Here is a 24,480-nt window from a genome sequence, read left to right as displayed (position 1 = left end):
AAAAAGGCAAAATTTAGGAAAAGTGGGAAAAATTCCCGTGATCGTTCCCGGCCTCAGCAGGCGGGGCGCAGCGGCACCTGCAGCAGGATCACCTGGCGGCTCTCGGACGGGTGGCACTTGTTGATGTGTCGGGTGAGTCCCGGCGAGCTGTGGAACAGGGCGGGGCAGTATTTGCAGGGAAACACCTGGGCGGAGTGCAGCAGGCGGAGGTGGCGCTCCTGGCCGCCTCTGCTGCTGAAGCTTTCCCCGCACACGGGACACGCGTGTCCGGTGGACGCGCTGAGGTTGAGCGGGCCCGCGCTGATCCCGCAGCCTTGCGGCTCCTTGTGGTCCTGCTGCGGCTCTGCGGGTTTCTGGTGAGACGCCAGGTGCTTCCTCAGGTACGCCTGGCGCTTGAACCTTTTCCCGCACTGAGGGCAGTCATACAGTCCGTCCTCCGAACCGGACTCGGACGGTTCGGGGCTGGATGAGTCTCTGTCGCTGCAGTCCTTGCCGGATGCCGCCGGCTCGCTGTGCGCTCCGCTCTGCGGCTTGGGTTTGTGCCAGCGCCGGTGGGAGGCCAGGTTGGCCGGGCAGCTGAACACCTTGTCGCACTCGGGACAGCGGTACTCGACCCGAACTATCCTGGAGCATTTGTGCTGCGCCAGGGAGAACGGGTCCTGGTAGGATTCGCGGCACAGCTGGCAGACAAACCCATCCAGGAGGGAGCGCTCACCGCCGGTCGGCTTCTGCTCCAGCGGAGCCTCCTTGATCTTCAGCCCCAGGACCGGGGACGTGGTGACGTCGTCCTCAAAGTGCAGTTTCCGGATGGCTTTGGTCTTCTTGGAGGGGGGCGCCTTGGCTCTTCGCTCCGCGTCGCCCGCCGGCCTCTTGGCCCCTGCCGTGGGGAGAGCTCCGGAACCGATCTTCAGATCGATGGGGGCGAACAGGTGGTCCAGCGCGGGGAGAGCAGCCGGCGTGGGGAAGGACTCTGCGGAGACCGGGGAGCCGAGGCTGAAGCGCCGCTCCGAGGCGCGCTCATGGTCCTGGCTGACGGGTCGAGTGGGGCTGTAGAGAGCCTGGCACACCGTCTCCGGATTCCCGAACTGCACCGGCTTGGCGGCCGGATGTGATGCCGGAGCAGCGGGCGCCGCTCCGCCGGTCTGAGCGCGCGGGGGGATGAAGGAAAGGCGCGGCGGAGGCGCATCGGCGGCAGCGCGCTCCGCCTCCTCCTCCTCCTCCGAGCGGACCCGGTAGGACACCGGGGTGGTTCTCTTGTTCCTCTTCACCAGGAAGCCTCTGGGCATGTTCGGTCCGGACGGGAAGATGGAGGCGCTTCAGGTTCGCTGCGGGAATCAAATAAGAGCTGCGCGTAAAAGCCAAACATCGGCTGCGTGTTTCCGCTCCTTCCTCCGGTTCTGATCCACTGTTGTTCTCAGATCAACATAGCTGCACTGTTTTTAAGTCCACATGATGACACCGCTCCCAACCTCCCCACCGACCAATCAGGAGCGGCCCTGATCCCCGTGGATTTGGGGAGTGAGTGTGGGAGGGGGGGGGGGGGGGGATGTTTGCAGATTGGAAAGCAGATGTACCTGAGGGGTTTTATTAGCCCCCCCTCCCCCCTACGACACACGCCAGCAGCCTCCTGCTTTCACGGTCTGATGACTTTCTATAGAAATCCACGCGTGTCCTGCTCCGGGTGGGTTCCCGTTAAACTTTGGACTCAAACTGAGCAGAAATGTCTTTAAAATCAAATCAGCTTTATTCAGAAAAGGTCTAATTCTGCGTCAGGCTTCAGGATCGATGAGGGCGTTTCACAAACCGAACCCTGAGCTGGACCCACTGGCCCCGCAGGGGCCCCGCAGCCCGGGGGCCGCGCTGACAGTTAACTCCGTCTTTCACACATACATAATTAACGAGCAGAGGAGGGAACCTGCTTTGCATCACAATGGAAGCTGAGCTGCAGCTCCTCCTGATTGGAAAGGAAATTGCACAGTTGACCCCCCCCCCCCCACAAACACACACACAGACACCCCCCACCCCCCTCATGGCGCGTGCTGTGCGTAATCAACGCGCGCTTTCAGTCTCCAAATGGGGCAAAGCCAGATTATGTGTGGGTGGAAACAAATCAGAGCCAGTAGTAGCGGCTCGCTGCTGATCTGATCCGCGTCGGACCTGATTCCGGTTCAGGAACCTAAATCCTCTCCCAGTTCCTCTGGGTTCCTGCTGGGACCTTCTGCGCTGCTGAAGTCAGATGGCGGTTCCATAGAACCTCTGCTTCTCCCAATGAATCACTTCAACCAGTAACAAGTTGATCCAACTTATTGTTAGAAGTATTCATGATTATTCAGGGGCAGATTTTGGAAATTTGGGGCCCTAGGTAAAGACAGGCAGGGGCCCCTGTGAACTGAGAAGACAACACATAGAACATTCTCCAGATAGAGAAATGTTAATAGAATAGACATCCATTATCTGTTCTAGGTTGTGTCCCTCTCTTCTTGTCCCTTTTCTTCTTGTTTTCCTCTCTATGTTTTGTACTCAGCTGACTTTTCATGCTGTCTCTAAAGGAATGAAAGATTTTTTCCAAGCACTAAGCTCACTTAGCTGATTGCTCCTTCCTGTGTTTCCAAAAAGGCCAAAGTAAATAACCCAGTCCTTCTTTTCACTGTAGACAAGCCATGATCTGCTTCTCTGTTCTCCATTTTTCATTTGGATGAAATAATAGCTGCATGAATCATGACAGCAGACAAGATAGAGGAGAGCAGGAGGCGGGGTTACCAATCTACTGGCTCTGGAGAGCAGAGTTCGCTGCTTTTAGATGTTGTCTCCAAAGTCTCCAGTAGCAGAAAAAAGTCTCTAGATTTGGCGCTAGGAGCTTTTTAGAAATCAAAGTGCTAGAGGGGTCTGAAAAGTGGCTAAATATAGCGACTAAAGCGCTAAGTTGGCAACACTGCTCTTTGCATGGTTTGTTTTCAAATGGTTTGCTGCTGTCTGTTTGGACCTTTCTGAACATGTGCAGCAAATGGACTGATCCAATATGGTGGACACTGAAGGGGGGGGGGGGGGGGGGGGTTCGGTGCAAGAAATGCAGGAAACAAATGTTAAGGCCAGAAGCTTTACTGCTCTACCCTATTAAATGAACATTTTTCTACATTACTTACTTTTACTTTAATTTCATAGTTTTCATAGTTTTATAACTACAGTTGAGTACTTCATCCGCCCAACAGATTTTACTTTCACAGTGTAGCGGTATGGCTATTGCCATACTGCTCCATTTGTTTCATGCACCTCCACCTTCATCCACCTCTGCTTGTTACCAAGGGAATCCATCCATTAAAGTTGGAGCAGCGTTTTCTTTAGATGAGTCTCTCCGGTTCTGCTCTGTGTCCTTTCAGCAGGTTGGTTCTGGTTCTGAACCTGGTTCTGGTCCCTGCTGGACTCGGGTGTTTAAACATGTCAGAGACGTTTGTTCGGACTGACGTCTGACCAGAACACACAGAACCTGCGATCCGTTCAGCAGCCTGAAGGTCTGTGAGTCGGTGTTCAGACACCAGCAGCCTGAACCAGTTCAGACATATGCTGTGGGTGTGTGGACAGCTCAGCCTCATTAGCATACAGCTGAACGCTGTTCACTCCCCCCCCCCCCTCCCCTTTCAACATGGTAGCTACTGCAGAGAAAGTGACTGTAACGGGTTCTAGAGACGGGCCTGATCTAACAGAACCAGAACTGAACAGTTTCTATGGAGCAGCAGTGAAATGGAGGCCAAGGAAGTGAAAGTGTTGGATGAAGAGCAGCAGGGAGTCTGGAGCTGGGGGGTGGGGGGGTGGATGGGGTCTGATTAAACCTGCAGAACTACTGGTTCAGATCCTGGTCGCCTACTGAAGCTCAGCAGGTGGTCCTCCATCTCTTTCTTCTCATTAGAGAACAGGCGTAACTTTCTGAAGGACTGGTGTGGACATGTCCCCACCAGTAATCTCCAGTTCATCCAAAGCTAACAGGTTGGGTGCAGCTATCTGTGTTCACAGCGGTTTGAGTCTGCTCCCGCCTCTCGCCTCTCGGTGTTACATCATCAGATCTGTAGCTTTCAATCATCTGATTTGTCGTCTCATTTCACTGCGGTCAGAGTCACTACGTGTTTGGATGAGAGACTTACCAGCACTCTGAATATAAACCTGCATCTACTTCGATGTTTAAAGCTACAGTGTGTAATAATTACAGGGATATACAGTCAGAAATGTAATATATTATACATAACTATGTTATTTATCATCATCTACGAGCTCAGCCTCTTAACCTTAATATTTGCGTTGCCTTAGAATTCGTTATTTATAATTACATAGGAGCGGGTCTCGCAGCCATGGAGGCAGACATCTTTGCGCTACGGCAGCGCAGAGCCAACAAACTAGCGATTGCGAGATCGCCAAAACGTCACAACGATGTAGAAAAAATAACGGGTATATTTATTATCTTAAGTCTACATGAAATCTATACCCTACACAGACTAATGAAATACTTTCTGTAAAATTATCTATGTAAACAAACCTCATCACTTGAGAAGGTAGGTGATGCGGACGTCGTGGAAGACATTTTGTCCCGTAACGCTCGTCGTACTGTTGGGGGGGAGAAGCGGTGGGGGGGAGACGTTCATGTTGCTGCGGTCTGCAGTCTGACCGCTAGATGTCGCTAAAAGTTACACACTGTAGCTTTAAGTAAAAGTTAGGAGACAGTTTGGTTAAAAAAAAATTACAGATGTCACCGAAAAATCTGTTTGTTAGACATCTGGAGTTATTTTTTTAAGCTAAAAACAGCAACAGATTATAAATTTATACAAGTTAGTATTATAATGCAAGAAGCTTTAGAAAACATTGTTTAAATTCGTTATTATCTTTTTTAATTCAACGTATGCCAGTGTTTTGAGAAATTTTTTGTACGTTGGCATACACTGGCTAAATAGTCAAGTTGTTACAGCGCCATTACGGGAAGTTCTTGATATATTTCTAGCCTGGTGAGACCATCCTGATCTCGCGAGCTTTCAAGGTTTCACTCGCTAATCAGTCTGGAGACTCTCCGTTGAAGAAAATTTGGAGCCGTTCACCAAACGAACGTCCAATCAGCGTTGGCTTTGAGGCGGGGTGAGGTGTGACGCAACGAGAAGCGCGACAGTTCAGTCTAAAGAACATGGCGGCTTCTGCCGATGAAACTAGCGTTAGCGTGGCTATCGAGCAAGTTTTATCGGAATTACAGAGTATTTCTTCACTGAAAGAAGAGCAAAACACTGCTCTGGAGGCTTTTCTCAGAGGAAAAGATGTTTTTGCTCTTCTCCCGACTGGTTTCACCAAGAGTTTGATCTATCAATTGGCTCCTCTTCGTCGTCGCTCTGTTAGTACGTCATATGCCTCGTTGATCTGATTGGTTTATTTGGCCCGTCTATCACCAACATAGGCCAATCAGCTAACCAGTATTTTCGCCCCTTCCCAAAATTACTTCAACGGAAGGTTTCCAGATGGATATGAGGAGCAAATCCATCTGGCGGAGTCAGGTTAGGTATATTCTGGATCTAACAGGAAGATGATAGAAAGAATCTAAAATACAAATTTTCTTCTAGATATTGAAGAATAATAAAAATCACGCTGTCTACAAAGAAATTCAAGCAAAAGCAGCAGAAGAAAGAATTTAATGATGATGAAATTAGGATTTAAAAATGAATTAGCTCTTAAAGCTTTGCTTCAGTGCAGTAATTTCGTTAATGTTTTAAGAAATTATTGAAGAATGGAGTCAATTTAAACTTTTTAAACAATTAATTAAATGTGTAATTCATTAAATAAATAAGGAATTAAATATATAGATGTGTCATTAATTTAATAAAATACATCTTCATTTTATTAAAAAAATATATATCTAATTATTTCAGTGTGCATTTAATTATTTCATGGTCCTGTGTCGCAGTGCATCGAAACCATTAAAAGAATCTGTCAAACTCACCCATCAAAGTTAGGGGGCGGGGTTAACGTGAATCGAGTCTCTGTAATCGATTTGCTTCGCCTTAATGTGCAGGGTGACCAATCAGGTGTTAGATAACCCCGCCCCCTAACTTTGATGGGAGATGTATTTTTATTAAATTAATGACACATTTATATATTTAATTACTTATTTATTTAATGAATTACACATTTAATTCATTGTTTATCGCTGTATTTATTTATTTAATTGTGGCACTTTATATTAGTGACGTGGTTTTAATTAATGAATGACACATTTATTTAATTCTACATTTAAATAATTATTGACACATTTTATTTATTTAATGCTGTATTTATTTAATTTTGGCACTTTTTATCCTCCATATCCATCAGCCCCCACCTGAGAGCCCCCACCATCTTTCATTACAAAGTTACACCCTTGCATTAGAGCAACACGCTGTAACTTTGAGCCACTAGGGGCGCTAGACCTGCTGAAGGTAGCGCTGCTTCCAGCATAACTGCCTCCTCTGCTAACAGCTGTCAGTGGATGACAGCGAGCAGGAAGCCCAAAAACCAGAGGCTGCATCAGAGGTTCCCTGTTTGAATGTTTGAAAAGAATCATTTAAAAACCACACATGTATAAATGTTTTAACCTTTTTATTGGTAACGTTGAACTGACCACTGATTGGCTCCTACAGTTTCTCTCTTAAAGATCTGGTTTGCTCTGGGATGGAGAACATGGGCAGCAGGTTCCTGTTATCCAGCAGGAACTTCAGAGCGCTGCTCCTCAGAGCCGCCCGTCGGTCTGCGTCACTCGGACCGGCCTGAGGAAGGCAGGGTGAGTCATCCTCAACGTCACCGTCCTGCAGACAGAGAATACAAGATCTAAAGAGATTAAGGAAAATGATCTTCTTCTTTAAATGATGACAGAAGAAGGTTAGAAGGCATGAAGAGAAGGAATGGGGATGGGAAAACACCACAACTGTGAGTGAGGAATGAAAGGTACGGACCTTCTGCTCAGGTGACATCATCTTCATCATCCTCTGATGGAGGTCGGAGAACCTGTCGTGGAAAACAGGCAAACAGCAGCTCTGCTGGAAGAAGCTGGAAGAGAAGGAGTCAGGAAACCCTTTTAGACTTCCTGCATGATCCAAGCATCTGCCCAAAGTCCGGAGGAACAGCGAACCGAACCAAGCAAAAGTCTGTTCTACGGGTTCTAGAGCATTCTGATGGTTCTGACCTGGTCTGAAGGATCAGTTAAAAGCAACATATTTGGGTTTGGTTCTTCTATATGGAATATATACAGTATAGAAACATGTATGGGTTTCATTCTGCTCCTCTCCGTCCCGATTAAAACAATGAAAAACTTTTTCTGCTGCAATCTTTCTAATAATTTCTTCCACAGAGGTTTCTGCAGTATAGAGTTAGACTGTCTAGAATCAAACAGTAAATGTTGAGGTTCCCACAGATGGACTGTTCTAGCTCCTCTGTAACTTTGTGACTCAGCAAAGCCGTCCAAGCTCAGCTTTGTCCCGCCTCCCCTGACGGATCAGGGAGCTGCATAAACAGATTAGGAGGTTTGTGTTTGGGGGGGGGTGGGAGGTCATGTGTTGAAACCTCAGAAGCAGGTCACCTGCTGTTTGACAAACACTAATGGAGACAAAGAGAGCAGCCTGAGATGCTGCTGCCTCTACAGAAAGCTGTTCCACATCTGCTGTGGTGCTGAAGACATTTCTGGTGTTTTCAGGAGCTCATCAGTTCAGGTGGGTCAGTATGACTCCTACATGACTGTCTGCATGTTTTTATACCCTCACCAGTAAAGATAATCTGTTCCTCTTGTGTTTCTCATCCTGCAGGCAATTCAGTCATTTATCTCTTTGACCTCATTCTTCAGCTTCCATATACACATGCTCTTGTTGCCAGATTAATGAAAGCCTTCGTGCTAGTCACTGTCCAGCGTTATTTTGTCGGCAGTACCAAATTTTTTAACTTGTTCTCGTCTTTAGCCGTACCTCTGTTGGACATCTCATTAGTTTTTGTTTTTGGAAATTGATTGCCAGCCTGTTTCTCTGACCTTGTCCGTGACCTCTTGTCTAACCACTAGGATGTGTGAGCCCTCCGCCCGCCAACCTGTGTATGACCACCTTCTGGATAAGGGATTTACTGCTTGGCTCTGCTTCAAGATCAGATATAGATCCTGGTTCTAACCATTCAACATATTCTCATTATCAGTTCGTATGAAATCATACGAAAAGTTATGCACAGTATTTCGTAAGTTTTTGACGTTGTTCCTTGAAAATACAGATCAGTGCGCATGCGCAGGCAGACAGACGAAAAAAGCAGATCCGCGGACGGACGTAAAACTGGGAAAAACAGTGCAATAATTACTTCTTGATGTCTCTAACTAGGTTGCTTGCTGTTTTGTATCTTAGGGTCAGGGTTAATTGTATGTTAAATTCTATGTTATTGAATGGTGCGTAAGATGCGCATGCGCAAGGATATCTTGTCTCGAGGCAAGACGTAAAAATATGACGAAATACGATGAAAAAAACATCAAAAACGTACGGAATTACTGTGCATAACTTTTCGTACGATTTCATACGAACTGATAATGAGAATACACTGAACCATTGTTGGTTGGATTTGACTAAAGAATTATAGTTCAGACACTGATTGGTTCATAGGTTTAGGCCACAGTAACTTGGTCACTCCTCATACAGTGACCGAACCGTTCCTGTCCCACCTGTAAAGGTCCTGGACCAGGCCCTGTCGGTAGCGGTTCAGAAGTTGGCCCAGCAGCTCCTGGTGCTTCCCAAACAGATTCAGGTAGTTGGAGACGGGGAGGGGCTTCAGGGACAGACAGGTGATGGTCTCCCCCGTCTCCAGGGGGCTCAGATGAAGGCTGAAGTAGTTCCCGGTCTCGGGTCGTCCAGTCATGATGCCTTCACCCTGAATCGTCACAGTAGAGCCAATGTTGCTGTGTCAATATGTTGCACATAGTACAAACCCTATATATATTCTCAAACCCTATGCGTAATATTTTCCATGTAAAATCAGTGTTAAATTGAATGTGTTTTTTTTTTCTCTCCTTTGTCACCGGTTTAATTACTGGTACACAACAATGCGATAGTGGCGTAGCTCTGTCTGTCCGGCTAAACTCTGGAAGCTTTAGCATCGGTAAGATGTGTTGCGATGCTCCCTGCCTGCTAGCATAAATTACTCTGTCTTAAAGTGGATATAAAGGTAACCATATCATTGCTAACGCACTGCTGAATATATTTATGCTTGTCTTGGCCAGGGAAAATCACCATTTATTTCTTCAAATTTGACAGAAATTTCCCTCATTTGCATATTTTATGATCTGCTGCAGGAAACTGAAGGCTGGTTTATGCTTAGAAACCAGGTCGTCTGCGTGTGTCGCAGTTAACGCAGATATGCCCCGCCCCTTCCGCAGGCACTCTGCTGCACCTCTCCAAAGCTGTAGGTGAGCGCAGACAGGAGGCCTCTGATTGGTCAAATCTCCATCCGCTCTAAGCTATGCGTATTACCTGTTTGGTTCCTTACCGGCTGGTTTGTTTGTCTGACCGCCATTGTGGAAAACGAAAACGAGCATGGTGCTTTAGAACGCTGGGACCCTTTTTCCACCTGGATCCCACTTCCTCACCGCCACGGCCGTATCTAGACCCACAGCTAGCTCCTGATTGGCCCTCTGGCGTTGTGGCGTGGAATAACGCAGCACAGACCACGCTTCAATGTTGGTCTTATCTGCTACAAGCTCACTGCGACGCACGGCTGCAGGAGGATAACCAGGCCTTTAGAGGATCTAAAAGCCTGTGTGTGTTTACTGACTGTGTCCCCCACTACTCTTACAGGTGTGTTAAGGTATAAAATTGTTCTTCTGAATTCTGTTAGGTATTTTTTACTAAAGGACTGCATAGTTTATATAAAGATAAGCCATATATTAAAAGTGAAATTAGTTTTCCTCATGCAGTGATTTTTCTTGTGCACTTCCGTCCAGGAAACACACAGCCAGGCAGACGAGCTCCGAGCCAGCTCCCATGTCAGAAGATGAAGAGAGCACATCCAGTTAGTCACAGTCAGAGAAACAGGACTACACTGGAAAACAGGCCAAGCTCCAACATCTAGAAACAAAGGTGTTGATGGCAGCAGCACAGCTGATATTTCTCTCCAGGATGGAGTCACAGCCAAACAGGAACAGACCAGATGAAGCTACTATGAGAAAAAGCAGAGAGAGCAGAACGTTAGAGATTGAACTAACAGATTCTGCAGAGTGGGAGAATAGAGATAGAATGAAGCAGAATGATGAATAGATTCCTGTTCTAACTCTGCTCATCCACTGAACAGCTCAGGCCTCTCCTGCTGCGCCACAGATATCTGGCGCCAAAACACAAAGTGTTAGAAACCAGCTTTGCTCATGTTGCCTCAGATTCCCAAACTCTAATATGGAAGCAGATGGCAGCAGTTGTCCTGATGCAATCTGAACATTTTAAGTTTGTTATCTTTTATTGTTATTCTACTTATTTAAACTGTTGCTACAATATGAATATGAAATGAAAGCAGACTAATCTCACCATAAACAAATTAGCCTACAGGTATTAATAAAGTTAATTGATTAAATGATTGATTGAGAATCGGAGGCGTTGGAACGTTTGGAAACTGAGGTTTGGTCATAGGTGGTGGTTCTTCGCTGGCAGGGATTAAACAGAACAAACCGGGTCACCATGCGCTTAACGAGGAACTCACACGTTGGACAGGAGGACCCGTCCGGATGCTCGGAGACGGTTTGGTCACATGCAGGAAGTGATGTCCACCAGGAAGAGTCCCTCCTGAGAAAGAGAAGACATGAAAAGCTCCATGAAGAACAGATGTCTTCTGTTTTCTGCTCTTTAGAGGATAAAGCGTTTAATCAGAGCCAATAGATGGTTTAGGATTTAACGGAATGAATGTGTGCAGAAATGAAGCCTCTGTTGCTGAGAAACGTGAATCTGAAGCTGCAGAGACGGACAATAGTCCTCCCACTCAGCCCGACGGGCAGAGGTAATAAACTCAGATAACAGGCGGTGATGTGGCTGTGAAAAGGCCATGCGTGTGAGAAGGACAGCGCAGAGAGGCTGCTCTGTTGTTGGAACCTACGGAGCGGCCTTGGTGACTCTGCAGAACAAAGCCGCCCGCGGTGGACTGAGCCTGCATCATAACAACAGGGCTGTGGGTGGAAGGAGGCTTTTATAATCCACTAAAACACAGTCAGAGACCCTGGACTTGTTCTGGGTCCTGAGATCGGATCAGAACCCTGCAGGAGTTCATCAAGCACCTCAGTTAAGAGTGAGGACGGACCTTGGATCTTAGGTTGTTTGTAAAGCGGGATCAGAAGATCTGCCTCGGACGGGGGCTCCTGCGGCGCCGCCCGGGTCGGATCCAGCAGGCACAGCAGCACGGCTGCCAGGTCCCGGCCCACCTCCTTGGAGCTGAAGCTGGAGTGGGTCCATTCGTCTGAGTAGTGTCTACAGTAGAACTTGGTGAGGGGCCCGGCGGCGTAGATTGAGGCGTCGCAGGTCAGGAAGCGGCTGGTTATCAACAGTCGGTCAAGAAAGGGCAGGAAGCAACCAGTGATGCTCTGGTGGCTGTCATGGTCCACCCTTTTATTGGAGAGGTTGATGAAGACCTGGGAGGAGAAGATCCAGCAGAAATCAGTAGAAACAGACGGTGGATCTCTGACTGTACCACCATCTTTATTCATAAAACACTTTCAAACTAACCAGGTTCTTCACTCAGCAGATAGAAACATCCAGGAAACAGACGGGTTTAAATATTATAGATATTCTTGAAACTGTAGTGGCTGATTATTGCATTTAATCTGAGGAGAATCTCAAAAGATTAATAGTCTAATAATCTGTTCTTGATTAGTATATCAATTTCAAAAAAGGATAAAAAAGACTTTGTTTCAATCTAAGAGTGGAAGACTTGCTTAGATGGACACAGCAGTAATAGATGTGTCAGTGATGCTTAAATATAATCCCATCTGGATAAAATTAAAAATATAGATTATTGCGACAAACAGCTGCCTGTTGGCCTCAGATGGAGGAATCTGAATTCCTCGGTTTGTGATGATTGGCCAAGTTTCAAGGTCTATAAAGGACCAGATGAAGGTTTTTAGTTTATGGCCCTCTGTGCCTTTACACACAACAAGGTGAATTAAATAAAAAATCCTAAAAAATAAGAAACAAGATTCTCTTCCTTTTTTATATAACAATAACAGAACAGATCTGAACTCCTGGATGGGTTCTGAACTTCCGAATCGGTTCTGAACTCCTCAGTGATGAACGTTACCAGTTGGACGGCTCAGCACCGCTGTTCAGGTTGCGATTTGTTCTGAAAGAGCGGGTCCACCTCACCTAAAAAAGGGAACTTACTCCACACTGCAGATGGAGAGGCTCTGAGTCGGTGGTGAAGGATACGGATGTGATGGGGTCGGGCGGCCCCCCGTCGTTTATCTGAGCCAGGATGCAGTTCTGGTGGACCTGGACCTGGGCCGTCCTCATGGACTCCTCCACAGCCTTCTCCACGGAGGCGTCTGGGAGGTAGGAGACGCCTGGCGCTGAGGGGGGGAGGGTTAGGTGGATGCGGGGTCCAGGGATGCCCAGACTGAGGAGCGTCTGTACGGTGATGTAGACATCCAGGCTGTTCCCGTAAACGATGGCGTGATCTGAGGCCATCAAGAAGGAAACATAACGGAACAGTGAAGATTTCTACAATCAGCAGATCTAACTTTACAGGAAATAGACTGAGATCATTTCCTTCTCAGATCACAGAGGCACTCTGAGAGGGCCGACGTTCTCCCAGGAGAATCTAACAGCAGCTAAGAGCTCAGAGGAATCCACCATGGAGAGCGGAGGGGTTGGAGGCTCTGTCCATGGTGCTGAATCTGTCACAGCTCTTAATTCTGCTTCTTTTTACTTTAAAGCTGGATTAAATAAAAAACATCGAGAGAAGATAACCAAGCATGGGGGGTACGGAGGGTTAGGGGGACAAAATGAAACAAATAAATACAGCATTAAATATGTAAATCTATAAATAAATGAACGAAATAAACATACTATTTTTTTTCTCTAATACATCTTTAAATAATCAAATCATACAATTTTTAAATGCAAAAGTTAGTAAATAAATATAGCTTTTGAATCATGACATTAAATAATCAGTCATTTTTAAAATACATTTCATCTTTTAACTGATCCTGATCCTTCCATAGAAAAGCTGACGTTTGATTGGCTGACAGGAAAAGACAACTTCTTCCTTTTTACTATATTATCACTGAAAACTGGAGGAAAAAAATCCAAAAGTGGATGTAAAATAATCCAGAAAAACCTTTTTTGATTAAACAATGAAGTATATCAGTAAATACCAAATAGTTCCTGACAGGGGCTGATTAAGGAAATGTGGGGCCCTAGGCAAAGACAGGCAGGGGGCCCTCTGAATTGAGAAGACAACACATAGAACAGCCCCATTCTCCAGATAGAGAAATGTTAATAGAATAGACATCCATTATCTGTTCTAGGTTGTGTCCCTCTCTTCTTGTCCCTTTTCTTCTTGTTTTCCTCTCTATGTTTTGTACTCAGCTGACTTTTCATGCTGTCTCTAAAGGAATGAAAGATTTTTTCCAAGCACTAAGCTCACTTAGCTGATTGCTCCTTCCTGTGTTTCCAAAAAGGCCAAAGTAAATAACCCAGTCCTTCTTTTCACTGTAGACAAGCCATGATCTGCTTATCTGTTCTCCATTTTTCATTTGGATGAAATAATAGCTGCATGAATCATGACAGCAGACAAGATAGAGGAGAGCAGGAGGCGGGGTTACCAATCTACTCGCTCTGGAGAGCAGAGTTCGCTGCTTTTAGATGTTGTCTCCAAAGTCTCCAGTAGCAGAAAAAAGTCTCTAGATTTGGCGCTAGGCGCTTTTTAGAAATCAAAGTGCTAGAGGGGTCTGAAAAGTGGCTAAATATAGCGACTAAAGCGCTAAGTTGGCAACACTGCTCTTTGCATCGTTTGTTTTTCAAATGGTTTGCTGCTGTCTGTTTGGACCTTTCTGAACATGTGCAGCAAATGGACTGATCCAATATGGTGGACACTGAAGGGGGGGGCTGAGACACACTTAATATTATCAGCGTTCTGATGGCATTTTAGCCAAAGGATTTTTATGAAAAACATAATTGCTGTTCAAAAATAAGGAATAGTTGTATTAACCATACATGGAAACAGAGTTTTATGGGGCCCCCAGGAACAGGAACTTGGGTCCCTAGGCAGCTGCCTGGTATTGCCTAATCCCCGCGTGGTTCCTGCATTCCAGTTCACATTCAACATGTTTCCAGAAGCTTCACTGCCGTTTGGAAATAAAGTGACACTTTCTGCTCCTCGCAGCAGGAGGAACAGACCTTGACTCCATCAGAGACAAACACATTTACATGCACTCTGCGGTTCCCTTTAGTGGCTGTAGTGAAATATGGAAATAAATATGCTATTTCTGAGCATCTTCTGTTATAATTTGCATTTATTAATGCTTTTCCTTCATGACTTAGATCAGCCAATTAGTGAGAATAAAAGCCTCACTCTGGATGGCAGCAATTCCTTCAGAGAGCAGATTGATTTTCCTAATGACTCTGTGTATCTCGCTGCCTCTCAGACACCGATCTGATAATGGAAACATGGATGGAAGAGGCCGACCTGATTCACAGAGATGAAAGATTTCTCTTCAGCTAATTAGCGGCTAATTATAGCGGAGCACTTCAGCGTTGACTGGCGTAGTAATGACATGCTGCTGATTCATTTTAGGGCCCGGCTTTGGATGGAGGAGGGGTCAACTTACCCTCTATATTCAGGAAGTTGTCCAGGAGCCAGCGGCGGGCGGCCATGCCGTCATGGAGGTCGTTGATGGTGAAGAGGTTGGAGGGGATGGGCCCCGTGAAGCTGCACTCCAAGACCTCGGGGTCCAGCTGGCTGTTTGTAACAGGCTGGGTGATATCCACCCCGGTGGGACAGGGGACCTGCAGCAACATCCCGGTTTAGACTTCAGAAAACTGAACCACAAAACATTTAAAGATGGATTGATGGAGGAACAGATTAAAGCACAATGTAGATATACAGTAGCAGCCATTAAAAATGGCCCCTCCCAGTCAAACGCCAGCCAAATGGCAACCATTGGAGTGACCCCCTCTGCATATATTTTTACTCTGACTCTTCCCTTTCACTGAATTACAGGGTCTGACCAGGAGATGGCGCTTCTCTTTAGGCCTTAATGTCCACAAATCATGACAGAAATAATATTTTGGTAAAAAGATTGTTGTTGATTGATGTTTAAAAAAAGACCAGCCAAGGGCCAACCAATGAAAGTCCGGACATTTTGAACGGCTTCTACGGTTGCCGCGTATGTCCGACGTCCCAGAATCTCCTAAAACGCTGGAATATGCTGAACTTCCATGTATTTTTTCAATTTTGTGTGTATGCATAGAGTATTGATAATGTATGGAGCCCCTAAAGGGACATGGAGGGAAAAAAAAGAACTTTGGCGAGATCCCGCAATAGTTTTGCAGGATCATGAAGTCTGGAGGAGAACTGATGGTTTCCTTCTGTGAACCCCCTTTATACCAAAACGCTGCCAATACGCCATTATACAGTAGCTGGAAGTTAGAAACACGTTCAGTGCTCGTCTGGAACACGTCAGATACCTTGATATGCGTTGGAGAGAAGTTATTATTAAGTCTCTGTAGCTTACGGAGACTTAATAGTATTGGCTAGTACTGTAATACATTTTTCTCCTGTGCTCTGCCTAGCTCTTACGATGGTTGGTTTGGTTATGTTTGGTGCTTTCTGAGCATTTCCAGCAGCAGTATTTTTAGTTGCTCTGTAACAGTTTGTCTCACCTGGTACTGAAGGCCTGTGCAGAGGATCAGGTAGTCATATCGGACCTTCTTCCCATCAGAAACCAGGATGAATTTGGACTTTCTGTTGATCTTCACCATCTTTCCTTCCATCACACGGATGCAGGAGAGCAGGGGGGTCTGGGCCAGGCCTCTGCTGCTGAAGGCGTGGCTGCAGGAGATGGAGAGGAGATGTCAGGCGTTCTGGACTCACCCCGGCTGATCCTACACCAGCTGTTAAAATCACATTATCCTCCAATCCAATAAATATGTGATCTTATAAAGACTTCCTTCACTTAAGTTATTTTTCAGCCTGAGTTTGGACTAAAGTTACATCAAAGACATTTGTAGAGTTTCATGGTTTTGGTTCTGTTGTGCTTTACTTTGCTCCTTGTTTTCTAGTTTTATACTATTCTGTTGTAGTTTCTAGATTTATGTTAGTTCTCAGGTTTTTCTGTTGCCCTCTTGTGTGTGTGTGTTCCTTTCCCTTTGGCTCCCTCGCACCTGCTCCTTATCTGGTCGTTAGCCCTGCCTTTGTCTGTCAGCTACATATACTCTCCCTCTGCAGTCACTCCTTGTTGGTTCCTTGTTGTTGCTGGTCCTGTTGTCGCTGTTGTCCTCTCACCTCGTCTCTCCCTGGCTCCTTGTGCACGTTTCCCTTGATGTCTCCATGGTTCTGGTCTGAGTTACATTTTAGTTGGATTTTTGGATTTTGCATCTGTTATTAGTGTTTTCATTAAAACTACAAGAATTCACCTGAGACTCTCTGATTCTGCATTTTGGGTCCTCTTAACTACAACCACGACGTGACATAGAGGTGAGTTTAAATCAAACCGGACCAAAATAAACTTGGCATTAAATATAGTAGTAAGCATTCATAATGTCCTCACTTTCCTTGATGTGCCCTTAGCTGGTCCCCCACAATTCCCTTTTAAGCATCAATCTTTGTACTAAAATATTCTTTCTATCTTGATTTGTGGACATTTAGATCTAAAGAGAAGCGCCATCTCCTAGTCAGACCCTGTAGTTCAGTGAAAGGGTGGAGTCATAGTTAAAAAAATGCACGCCCAGGAGAAGAACAGTGGTTGGAAGTTGGAGGGGATTTGGCTGGGAGTCCCGGGGGGGAGTGGGCTGCCATTGGGCCGGCGTTTTACTGGAAAGGGTTATTTTTAATGGCTGCTACTGTAAGAACACGACTGCCATCCTTCCAAAAAGCACCTCGTGGACAGAAATCCGACTTGATGATGGTCGTACTTTCCAGGGAAACCATGGGTTGAAATCAGGGTGAGGTTGGTGAGTCTCAGGTGGGGGCTGGAAGCGGACAGACAAAACAGAAAGAAATAAAAACCAGGAACATGCAGACATCAGACTAATGCAGAAGTTGGTCTCAGCAGGTTGTGGAGCTTTTAATAGAAGGTGGAGCCGAATTAACCAGTGTCAACAGAGACATGGCTGTCAGACAACAGCTGATCATCAATAGAGGACGTGATCTTATTTGTTAAAAAAAGACAAATCCGAGCCGTTTTACTGAAGATGTTGATCCTTTATCCTCTACATGTCTCTCTGAGAGCTGAAACACTGACATGATCGTCAGAGAAGGAAAAACAGTTAGAGATCATCAAAGCAGCATTGAAGAGCAGACCTAAAGATGGAGCTGTTAGAAGGAGCCTGGAGGCAGTCCTCTCGGACTGACAGGACTGACCATGGCATGACAGACTATAGTGGGCATGGAGGAGCTGGTGTTTTAACCAGCAACCAGCTGCAAGGAAAAATACTATCTGATGAAAGCTGGCGGTAATTACAGGGAAAAGAAAAATCAACCTGCTTGGCTCAGTTTCTTAGTTTAAATGTATGGTGGAGGATTTTCCCCAAGTTCCTGGAGGCCCCATAAATGGTGGGTTAATACAACTATTCCTTATTTGTGCACATTAATTATGTTTTTGATAAAAAATCCTTTCAGTGTCTCAGCCCCCCCCTTCAGTGTCCACCATATTGGATCAGTCCATTTGCTGCACATGTTCAGAAAGGTCCAAACAGACAGCAGCAAACCATTTGAAAACAAACCATGCAAAGAGCAGTGTTGCCAACTTAGCGCTTTAGTCGCTATATTTAGCCACTTTTCAGACCCCTCTAGCACTTTGATTTCTAAAAAGCTCCTAGCGCCAAATCTAGAGACTTTTTTCTGCTACTGGAGACTTTGGAGACAACATCTAAAAGCAGCGAACTCTGCTCTCCAGAGCGAGTAGATTGGTAACCCCGCCTCCTGCTCTCCTCTATCTTGTCTGCTGTCATGATTCATGCAGCTATTATTTCATCCAAATGAAAAATGGAGAACAGATAAGCAGATCATGGCTTGTCTACAGTGAAAAGAAGGACTGGGTTATTTACTTTGGCCTTTTTGGAAACACAGGAAGGAGCAATCAGCTAAGTGAGCTTAGTGCTTGGAAAAAATCTTTCATTCCTTTAGAGACAGCATGAAAAGTCAGCTGAGTACAAAACATAGAGAGGAAAACAAGAAGAAAAGGGACAAGAAGAGAGGGACACAACCTAGAACAGATAATGGATGTCTATTCTATTAACATTTCTCTATCTGGAGAATGGGGCTGTTCTATGTGTTGTCTTCTCAATTCAGAGGGCCCCCTGCCTGTCTTTGCCGAGGGCCCCAGATTTCCTAAATCCGCCCCTTGTTAGGATAATAATATCAGTTTGTGTCCCTGCAGGGACACCAAGCGAGCAGCGGATAACGCCCTGGACAGGTCACTGTCCATAGAGCGTCCAGAAATCCTCATCAATGGTCCCACAGAGGGGACATCTGTCCTCTGCATGCGACCCAATGGATGGCCCCAGGGAGCAGTTTGGGGTTTTGGTCTTGATCAGGGACCCAGAGGGACAGTTTTGCTCCTGATGAAAGGTCTTGCTCAGCGTTCCTTTTGACCATTGACTCTCTGCTGACCTTCTGTTCATGGATGGAACCAGAACCAGGTTCTGATCAGTCCACCCTGCAGCTTCATCGCTAATTTAAACCTTTTCTCCTCCTGGTCTGTTGACCATAACAGCAGGATGTTAACCTGTGCAGTAAATCTGTCCAGGTGGACCTTTTAGAGCAATCCTTCACAGGCGGCCCGCCTCTTTGTCTCTAGAGGACAGCCGGTCCTGTGATGTAAATGAGCTGTTTTGTTGTGGCCTTGAGGACATTAAGCAGCTGATAAGAGCAGCTACAGCTCTGCTGCTTATCGCCTGATGGCCTGCTGCTCCGCTCTTATCTCTGCTCTCTGTAATATGAACGCCTGGCGGCTCTCTGCACAGCCAGAGAAAAAACGCTAATAAAGGCTTCACACATCAGGACTGATGGCGGCGGGGGACTGGTTTCTGTTCAGAATCGGAGCCTTGGACGGATGCTTGGTTCTGCTGACTGGATCCGTTTATCTGGGTTCTGACCCTCAGCTGAACCTAAAGGTTCTGCTTTACTGATGTGTGAACAGGCGAATCAGAAATATATGGAGTAAACTTTGTTCCATTATTGTTGCAAAGTACCTGTTAAATGGATATTTGAAAGAAATATAATCCACAAATGAAAATCTGAAAAAAAAGTCTTAATAAGAAAAAAGGTTTGAATTAACTTTGCTGTTTTTTTAGATTTTATTATTTTACTTTTTGTTTTTTCCAAATTTCTCTCCCTAAAAAAGCATTTTCTTCTATTTAAGCCCAATAATACGACAGAGTCTTAGGGCCAGACTTGTAATGGGTTCTGCACTGATTCTGGCCTGATCACTGTAATCACTTGTAATTTTACGACTTTATTCTCGTAATGTTATGACTTTATTCTCGTAATGTTACGACTTTATTCTTGTAATTTTACGACTTTATTCTCGTAATGTTATGACTTTATTCTTGTAATGTTACGACTTTATTCTTGTAATTTTACGACTTTATTCTCGTAATGTTACGACTTTATTCTCAAAATAAAAAAAATGAAAAACTCTCTGTCCTAATACTCGTACTCGTACTCGTCGTACAATAAAACGCTCGCTCTTGGCCAATAAAAATGTTGTTGCTAACGACCAGCAGGCCAATAGAAATGCGTCTTTGCTCGTCCCCCCAGAGGAAAGCCCGCCCCCAGAGGTGGACAGCACGTGATATGAGAAAACACATTTTAAAAAGAATGAAATTAATTAAACTCAATATAAAAATGTAACAAAATAATGACTGAAAATTTAAAGATGGAAAAAAAAATATGAAAAACTAACATTTTTTTTGGGTTGGTGGACAGTCCTTGTCTCAAGTCGAGGAGTTCAAGTATCCCGGAGTTGACAAGTGAGGGACTGATGGAGCGTGAGATCGAAAGATGTATCGATGCGGCGTCGGCATTGATGCTGTCGCTGTATCGGACTGTCGTGGTGAAGAGGGAGCTGAGTCGGGGGGGCAAAGCTCTCAATTTACAGATGGATCTACGTTCCCACCCTCACCTATGGTCATGAGATCTGGGTAATTAAAGGACAAGATTGCGAATATTAGCGGCCAAAATGAGTTTCCTTCACAGGGTGGCTGGGTGCACCCTTCCAGATGGGGTGAGGAGCTCAGTTACCAGGGATGAGCTCGGAGTAGAGTCGTTGCTCCTCCATGTCGAAAGGAGCCAGCTGAGGAGGCTCTGGCATCTGCCTCCTGGTCGCCTCCCTCGGGAGGCGTTCCAGGCATGTTCCATTGGGAGGAGAACGGGTGGAAGGACCAGGACACGCTGGAGGGACTATGTCTGTGAGCTGGCCTGGTGGCGCCTCCCCCAGAGCAGCTGGAGGAGGTGGGAGTGGATCAGGAAGTCTGGGCATCTCTGCCTCAAAGATAAAGAGGAAAAAAAGGATGGATGGATTTTTTTTTTTAAACAACTAAAAAAATATATTTAGTTTATTAATTTCCATTTAACTTTTACTGGGAACAATAAAGTTCCCTGCTAGGACCCGTGTTCCCCATATGTAGAAGGTGGAAGGATGTGAGCCGCAGCTCTGAGGCATAACGGCTCATTATGGGACAGAATCAGCGCTTCTGGATCCGTTCTGTTATCAGACAGTGACAGACGGCCACGGTGACCCTTCAGGCTGACCGCGGCGGGCGGAGGACCGAGCCGCCGCTCAGCTCTTTATCTGTCCGAGCCTGACCCAGTCGCTGATGGAGCTACAGAGGGGAGGGGGGTGCTCAGGGAAATCAGTTTAGGGTTAGAAAGCTGAGAGGGGGTGGAGGTTTGGATGGAGCTGATAAACGGCCTCAGCAGCCGGCGCTGACCCACAGTTCACCCTCTGAATGTGTCGCCTCCTCAGCATCACTCTAACGGCCTCATTAGTCAGCTCATTAGAGACAGCAAACACAGATCGCTGCCGCAGATCCCGACCAGTGGCTAATTAACGGGGGCTGGAGCAGGACCAGCTGAGCGGCAGGCCTCACGCAGCTGCCTGCTCCGGCCCCAGCAGCTCCCTGATATCTCCCTCTCCCAGAACAACGGCTCTGGTTGCCTGGCAGCTATCGGTCAGCTCTTCCTCTGCAGCCCCCAGCTCCCCATTGTCCGCCCTGCAGCTCGGCTCACAGGGAGGACAAAGGACGGCATGCAAAACGTCCACCGTGGACTCAAGGAACCATTCCAGGGAACATATTCCCAAAGTAGAGACGAAGCTCTCCTGTAAGTCAAACTGCCTCTGACTCGTGGCAGAGAGAAACATTTCTTGGATCAACATCTGCCAGATGTTTATCTCGTCCCTGCGCCGCGCTTCTATCACACAGGATGCAATTCTAAGCTGACATCTCCATCAGCAGCTGCAGAAATCCCTGAGGACACCTGGCAGGTCTCTATGAGATGCTCGAGACTTTCAGGAACGTTCTTCACTCAGCAGGTAAATCAGGCCGAGGTGTCAGGATTAGGGTTAGCATTTAGGAAGGGTTTGATCTTGGCCTTATTCTCTCACTATTAACTTTAGAATAAGATTTAATCCTAAAACTGGGAAATCAGCAAATCAAAGGGAGAAAAGCTTGAGGATTTAAAGGGACCTTTGTCCTTCAGAGAAGCATGAATTCCAAAAAGAGGATTTAGTGTCCTTCTACGGACTCTTTGGGCTCAGTGAATGTCTGAGACACTGGAGGAACCATCATGGGGGGGGGAAACCCCTGCATGGGATGTACCAGCGACAGAGAGCTGACTAAATCCTAGCAGCACAGCAGCAATAGAGGCCCAGATCTACCAAACCAGGCAGGATCCCAGGTCAGGCCATGCAAAGAGGCCCCAGATACAATCCAACGTGACCTGAAAGGAATACATCAGGTAAAAAAAATTAAATAATATTTTTTGTCACGATCACTGAGTCTGGGAGCGGCCATTTTTGCCCAAATATAGTAGCCCCTCCCTCCTGCCATCTTCCAGCAGTGACGTCACGGTGCGGTAAGCCTAGCGCCATTCTCCCCGCTTTCCAAGCTAAATCAATGGGAACTACTAGACACATCTGCAATCAACAACAATTATTGAAGATTTCCAGAGGACTTCACCATTGAAATTCACCAGAGCTATAGTGAAACTGACAATGCCCACGTGCATGGCAGCTGGATGCTGGAATACATCGGGTAAAAGTGAAAAAAAGAGTTATTCCACCTTTCTGATTCCTGATCCTCCACGGACGGGTTGGTCGTTGGATCGCCAACTTGAAGAGGGAGGATTTGCCATCGAACTTCTGGCCAGAGAAAAACACGTAATATGTAGCCAACATTTGGAAGAAGAATGTTTTCAAGATGACTTGGATAATAGCGCGTTGTGACAAACACCAGATACAGCACTGGGACTTGATCAACAGCCGATACCGCACCGTGACGTCACTAACCAGTAGGTGGCAGTAGTGTTCTTTGACAAACAGCCTCTAACGACCACCTCCCCATCAGGAATCATAAGGTCGGGAGAAAATCAAGCATGTTTGAAATTCTGTCAGCCGTCTTAAGGTGGTCATAGGGAAATCGCTCAGTGCGCAAACAAGGATTCTTCTTCTTCTTCCTCTCTGGAAAACTCAGCAGCATGGCGGGGGTGCAATGAGTGAAATGGAGTTCTTTCTGTACAATTGACAGACTGTAGTAGCCACGTTAGCTCAGCCATGTCTTTGTCCAAATACGTCGTCTCCTTTTCTTTTTTAGGGCTTTCAGCACAACATTGCACAAATTTCCAAGGCAGCGAGTTTCACTCTAGTGAGCTTCATATTCCTCTTCTACTCGTTTGGCTTCCAGATAGACGAGTCTGAGTGGCGCCATCTCACTGCGGAGCTGAGTCCCACCTGGTTTTTAGACCAGTACAGTAAGCAGGTAGATCGCATCAGAGCGTTGAGAGCAAACATTGCACACGAGGAAACTGGAGAAACACCAAGGCTTAAGGGAGGAACTAGAGAGAGTCTGTATAATGGTTATTAGAGGACTGCAAACACAAACCCCCACGGTGGGGAAGAGGCTCCAACAGAGACCTGGAGTAACATCAGAGATCTCGGTCCTGACGAGGCAAATTAACTAAACTTTATGGAGATGTGGAACCCAGAGAGCAGTCTGGGGTTAAGGGACCCATAGTGGCAGTCTGTGGGAGTGGGGCTTGAACTCGCAACCTCAGGATTCCAAGTGCAATGCCCTAACCACTGGGCCAATTCTCCCCTAACAGTGATTTCTGTGCACATTTTCATCTCTCAGTGAAAAACAAACATGGAGGAATTAGAGGCTATTTGGTCTGAGGCAAACTTGGAAGAGACAGCTGCTCCAGAGGGTTTCTGTAAGAGAGGTACTGCAGGACAGAGGGGAACATGGAGGTCAGACCAAAAGGACTCACCAGAAACACAACTCCTCCAGTAAAGACAGCGCCGTGTCTGAGGCCCCCACCACCACCACGCTGGTGTTGATCCGCACCTTCTGCTCCATCCAGAAATGTTTGCTGATCAGGTTAAGGGCAAACGGAGCCTAAACGACACAGAGACAACAGATTTTATCAGAGACAGAGACCACAGCGTCTGATAGAGACAGAGACCACAGCGTCTGATAGAGACAGAGACCACAGCGTCTGATAGAGACAGAGACCACAGCGTCTGATAGAGACAGAGACCACAGCGTCTGATAGAGACAGAGACCACAGCGTCTGATAGAGACAGAGACCACAGCGTCTGATAGAGACAGAGACCACAGCGTCTGATAGAGACAGAGACCACAGCGTCTAATAGAGACAGAGACCACAGCGTCTGATAGAGACAGAGACCACAGCGTCTGATAGAGACAGAGACCACAGCGTCTGATAGAGACAGAGACCACAGCGTCTTATAGAGACAGAGACCACAGCGTCTTATAGAGACAGAGACCACAGCGTCTGATAGAGACAGAGACCACAGCGTCTTATAGAGACAGAGACCACAGCGTCTGATAGAGACAGAGACCACAGCGTCTGATAGAGACAGAGACCACAGCGTCTTATAGAGACAGAGACCACAGCGTCTAATAGAGACAGAGACCACAGCGTCTGATAGAGACAGAGACCACAGCGTCTGATAGAGACAGAGACCACAGCGTCTGATAGAGACAGAGACCACAGCGTCTGATAGAGACAAAGACCACAACGTCT

At 46.4% G+C, this 24,480-nt stretch overlaps 2 protein-coding genes across 2 annotated transcripts in view; both read right to left on the bottom strand.

Annotated features, from left to right (window-relative positions):
- Positions 1-50: 50 nt before the first annotated feature.
- Positions 51-1,450, bottom strand: insm1a (insulinoma-associated 1a). The gene has a single exon (XM_038305335.1). The coding sequence runs from the start codon at positions 1,284-1,286 to the stop codon at positions 54-56; it is 1,233 nt and encodes a 410-aa protein (XP_038161263.1). The 5' UTR covers positions 1,287-1,450; the 3' UTR covers positions 51-53.
- Positions 1,451-6,554: 5,104 nt separating this feature from the next.
- The window catches only part of cfap61 (cilia and flagella associated protein 61), a 41,365-nt gene continuing 23,439 nt past the window's right edge, over positions 6,555-24,480 (bottom strand). The window contains exons 15-24 of the mRNA XM_038305352.1: positions 23,701-23,828; positions 17,091-17,183; positions 15,876-16,044; positions 14,822-14,999; positions 12,375-12,667; positions 11,299-11,626; positions 10,708-10,790; positions 8,687-8,892; positions 6,954-7,047; positions 6,555-6,806 (exon numbers count right to left, since the gene is read on the bottom strand). Of these exons, the coding sequence (XP_038161280.1) occupies positions 6,636-6,806; positions 6,954-7,047; positions 8,687-8,892; positions 10,708-10,790; positions 11,299-11,626; positions 12,375-12,667; positions 14,822-14,999; positions 15,876-16,044; positions 17,091-17,183; positions 23,701-23,828 (1,743 nt within the window). The 3' untranslated portion in view covers positions 6,555-6,635. The remainder of the gene's footprint in view (positions 6,807-6,953; positions 7,048-8,686; positions 8,893-10,707; positions 10,791-11,298; positions 11,627-12,374; positions 12,668-14,821; positions 15,000-15,875; positions 16,045-17,090; positions 17,184-23,700; positions 23,829-24,480) is intronic.

This window comes from Cyprinodon tularosa, unplaced genomic scaffold (assembly GCF_016077235.1).
Source record: "Cyprinodon tularosa strain WSP-4 unplaced genomic scaffold, ASM1607723v1 ctg557, whole genome shotgun sequence".
NCBI classification, from domain to species: Eukaryota; Metazoa; Chordata; class Actinopteri; order Cyprinodontiformes; family Cyprinodontidae; genus Cyprinodon; species Cyprinodon tularosa.
This window is presented reverse-complemented; position numbering and strand designations above follow the sequence as displayed.

Bases quoted from the DNA above. Each gene is read 5' to 3' on its own strand.
- insm1a (XM_038305335.1), bottom strand. From the start codon at position 1,286: ATGCCCAGAGGCTTCCTGGTGAAGAGGAACAAGAGAACCACCCCGGTG.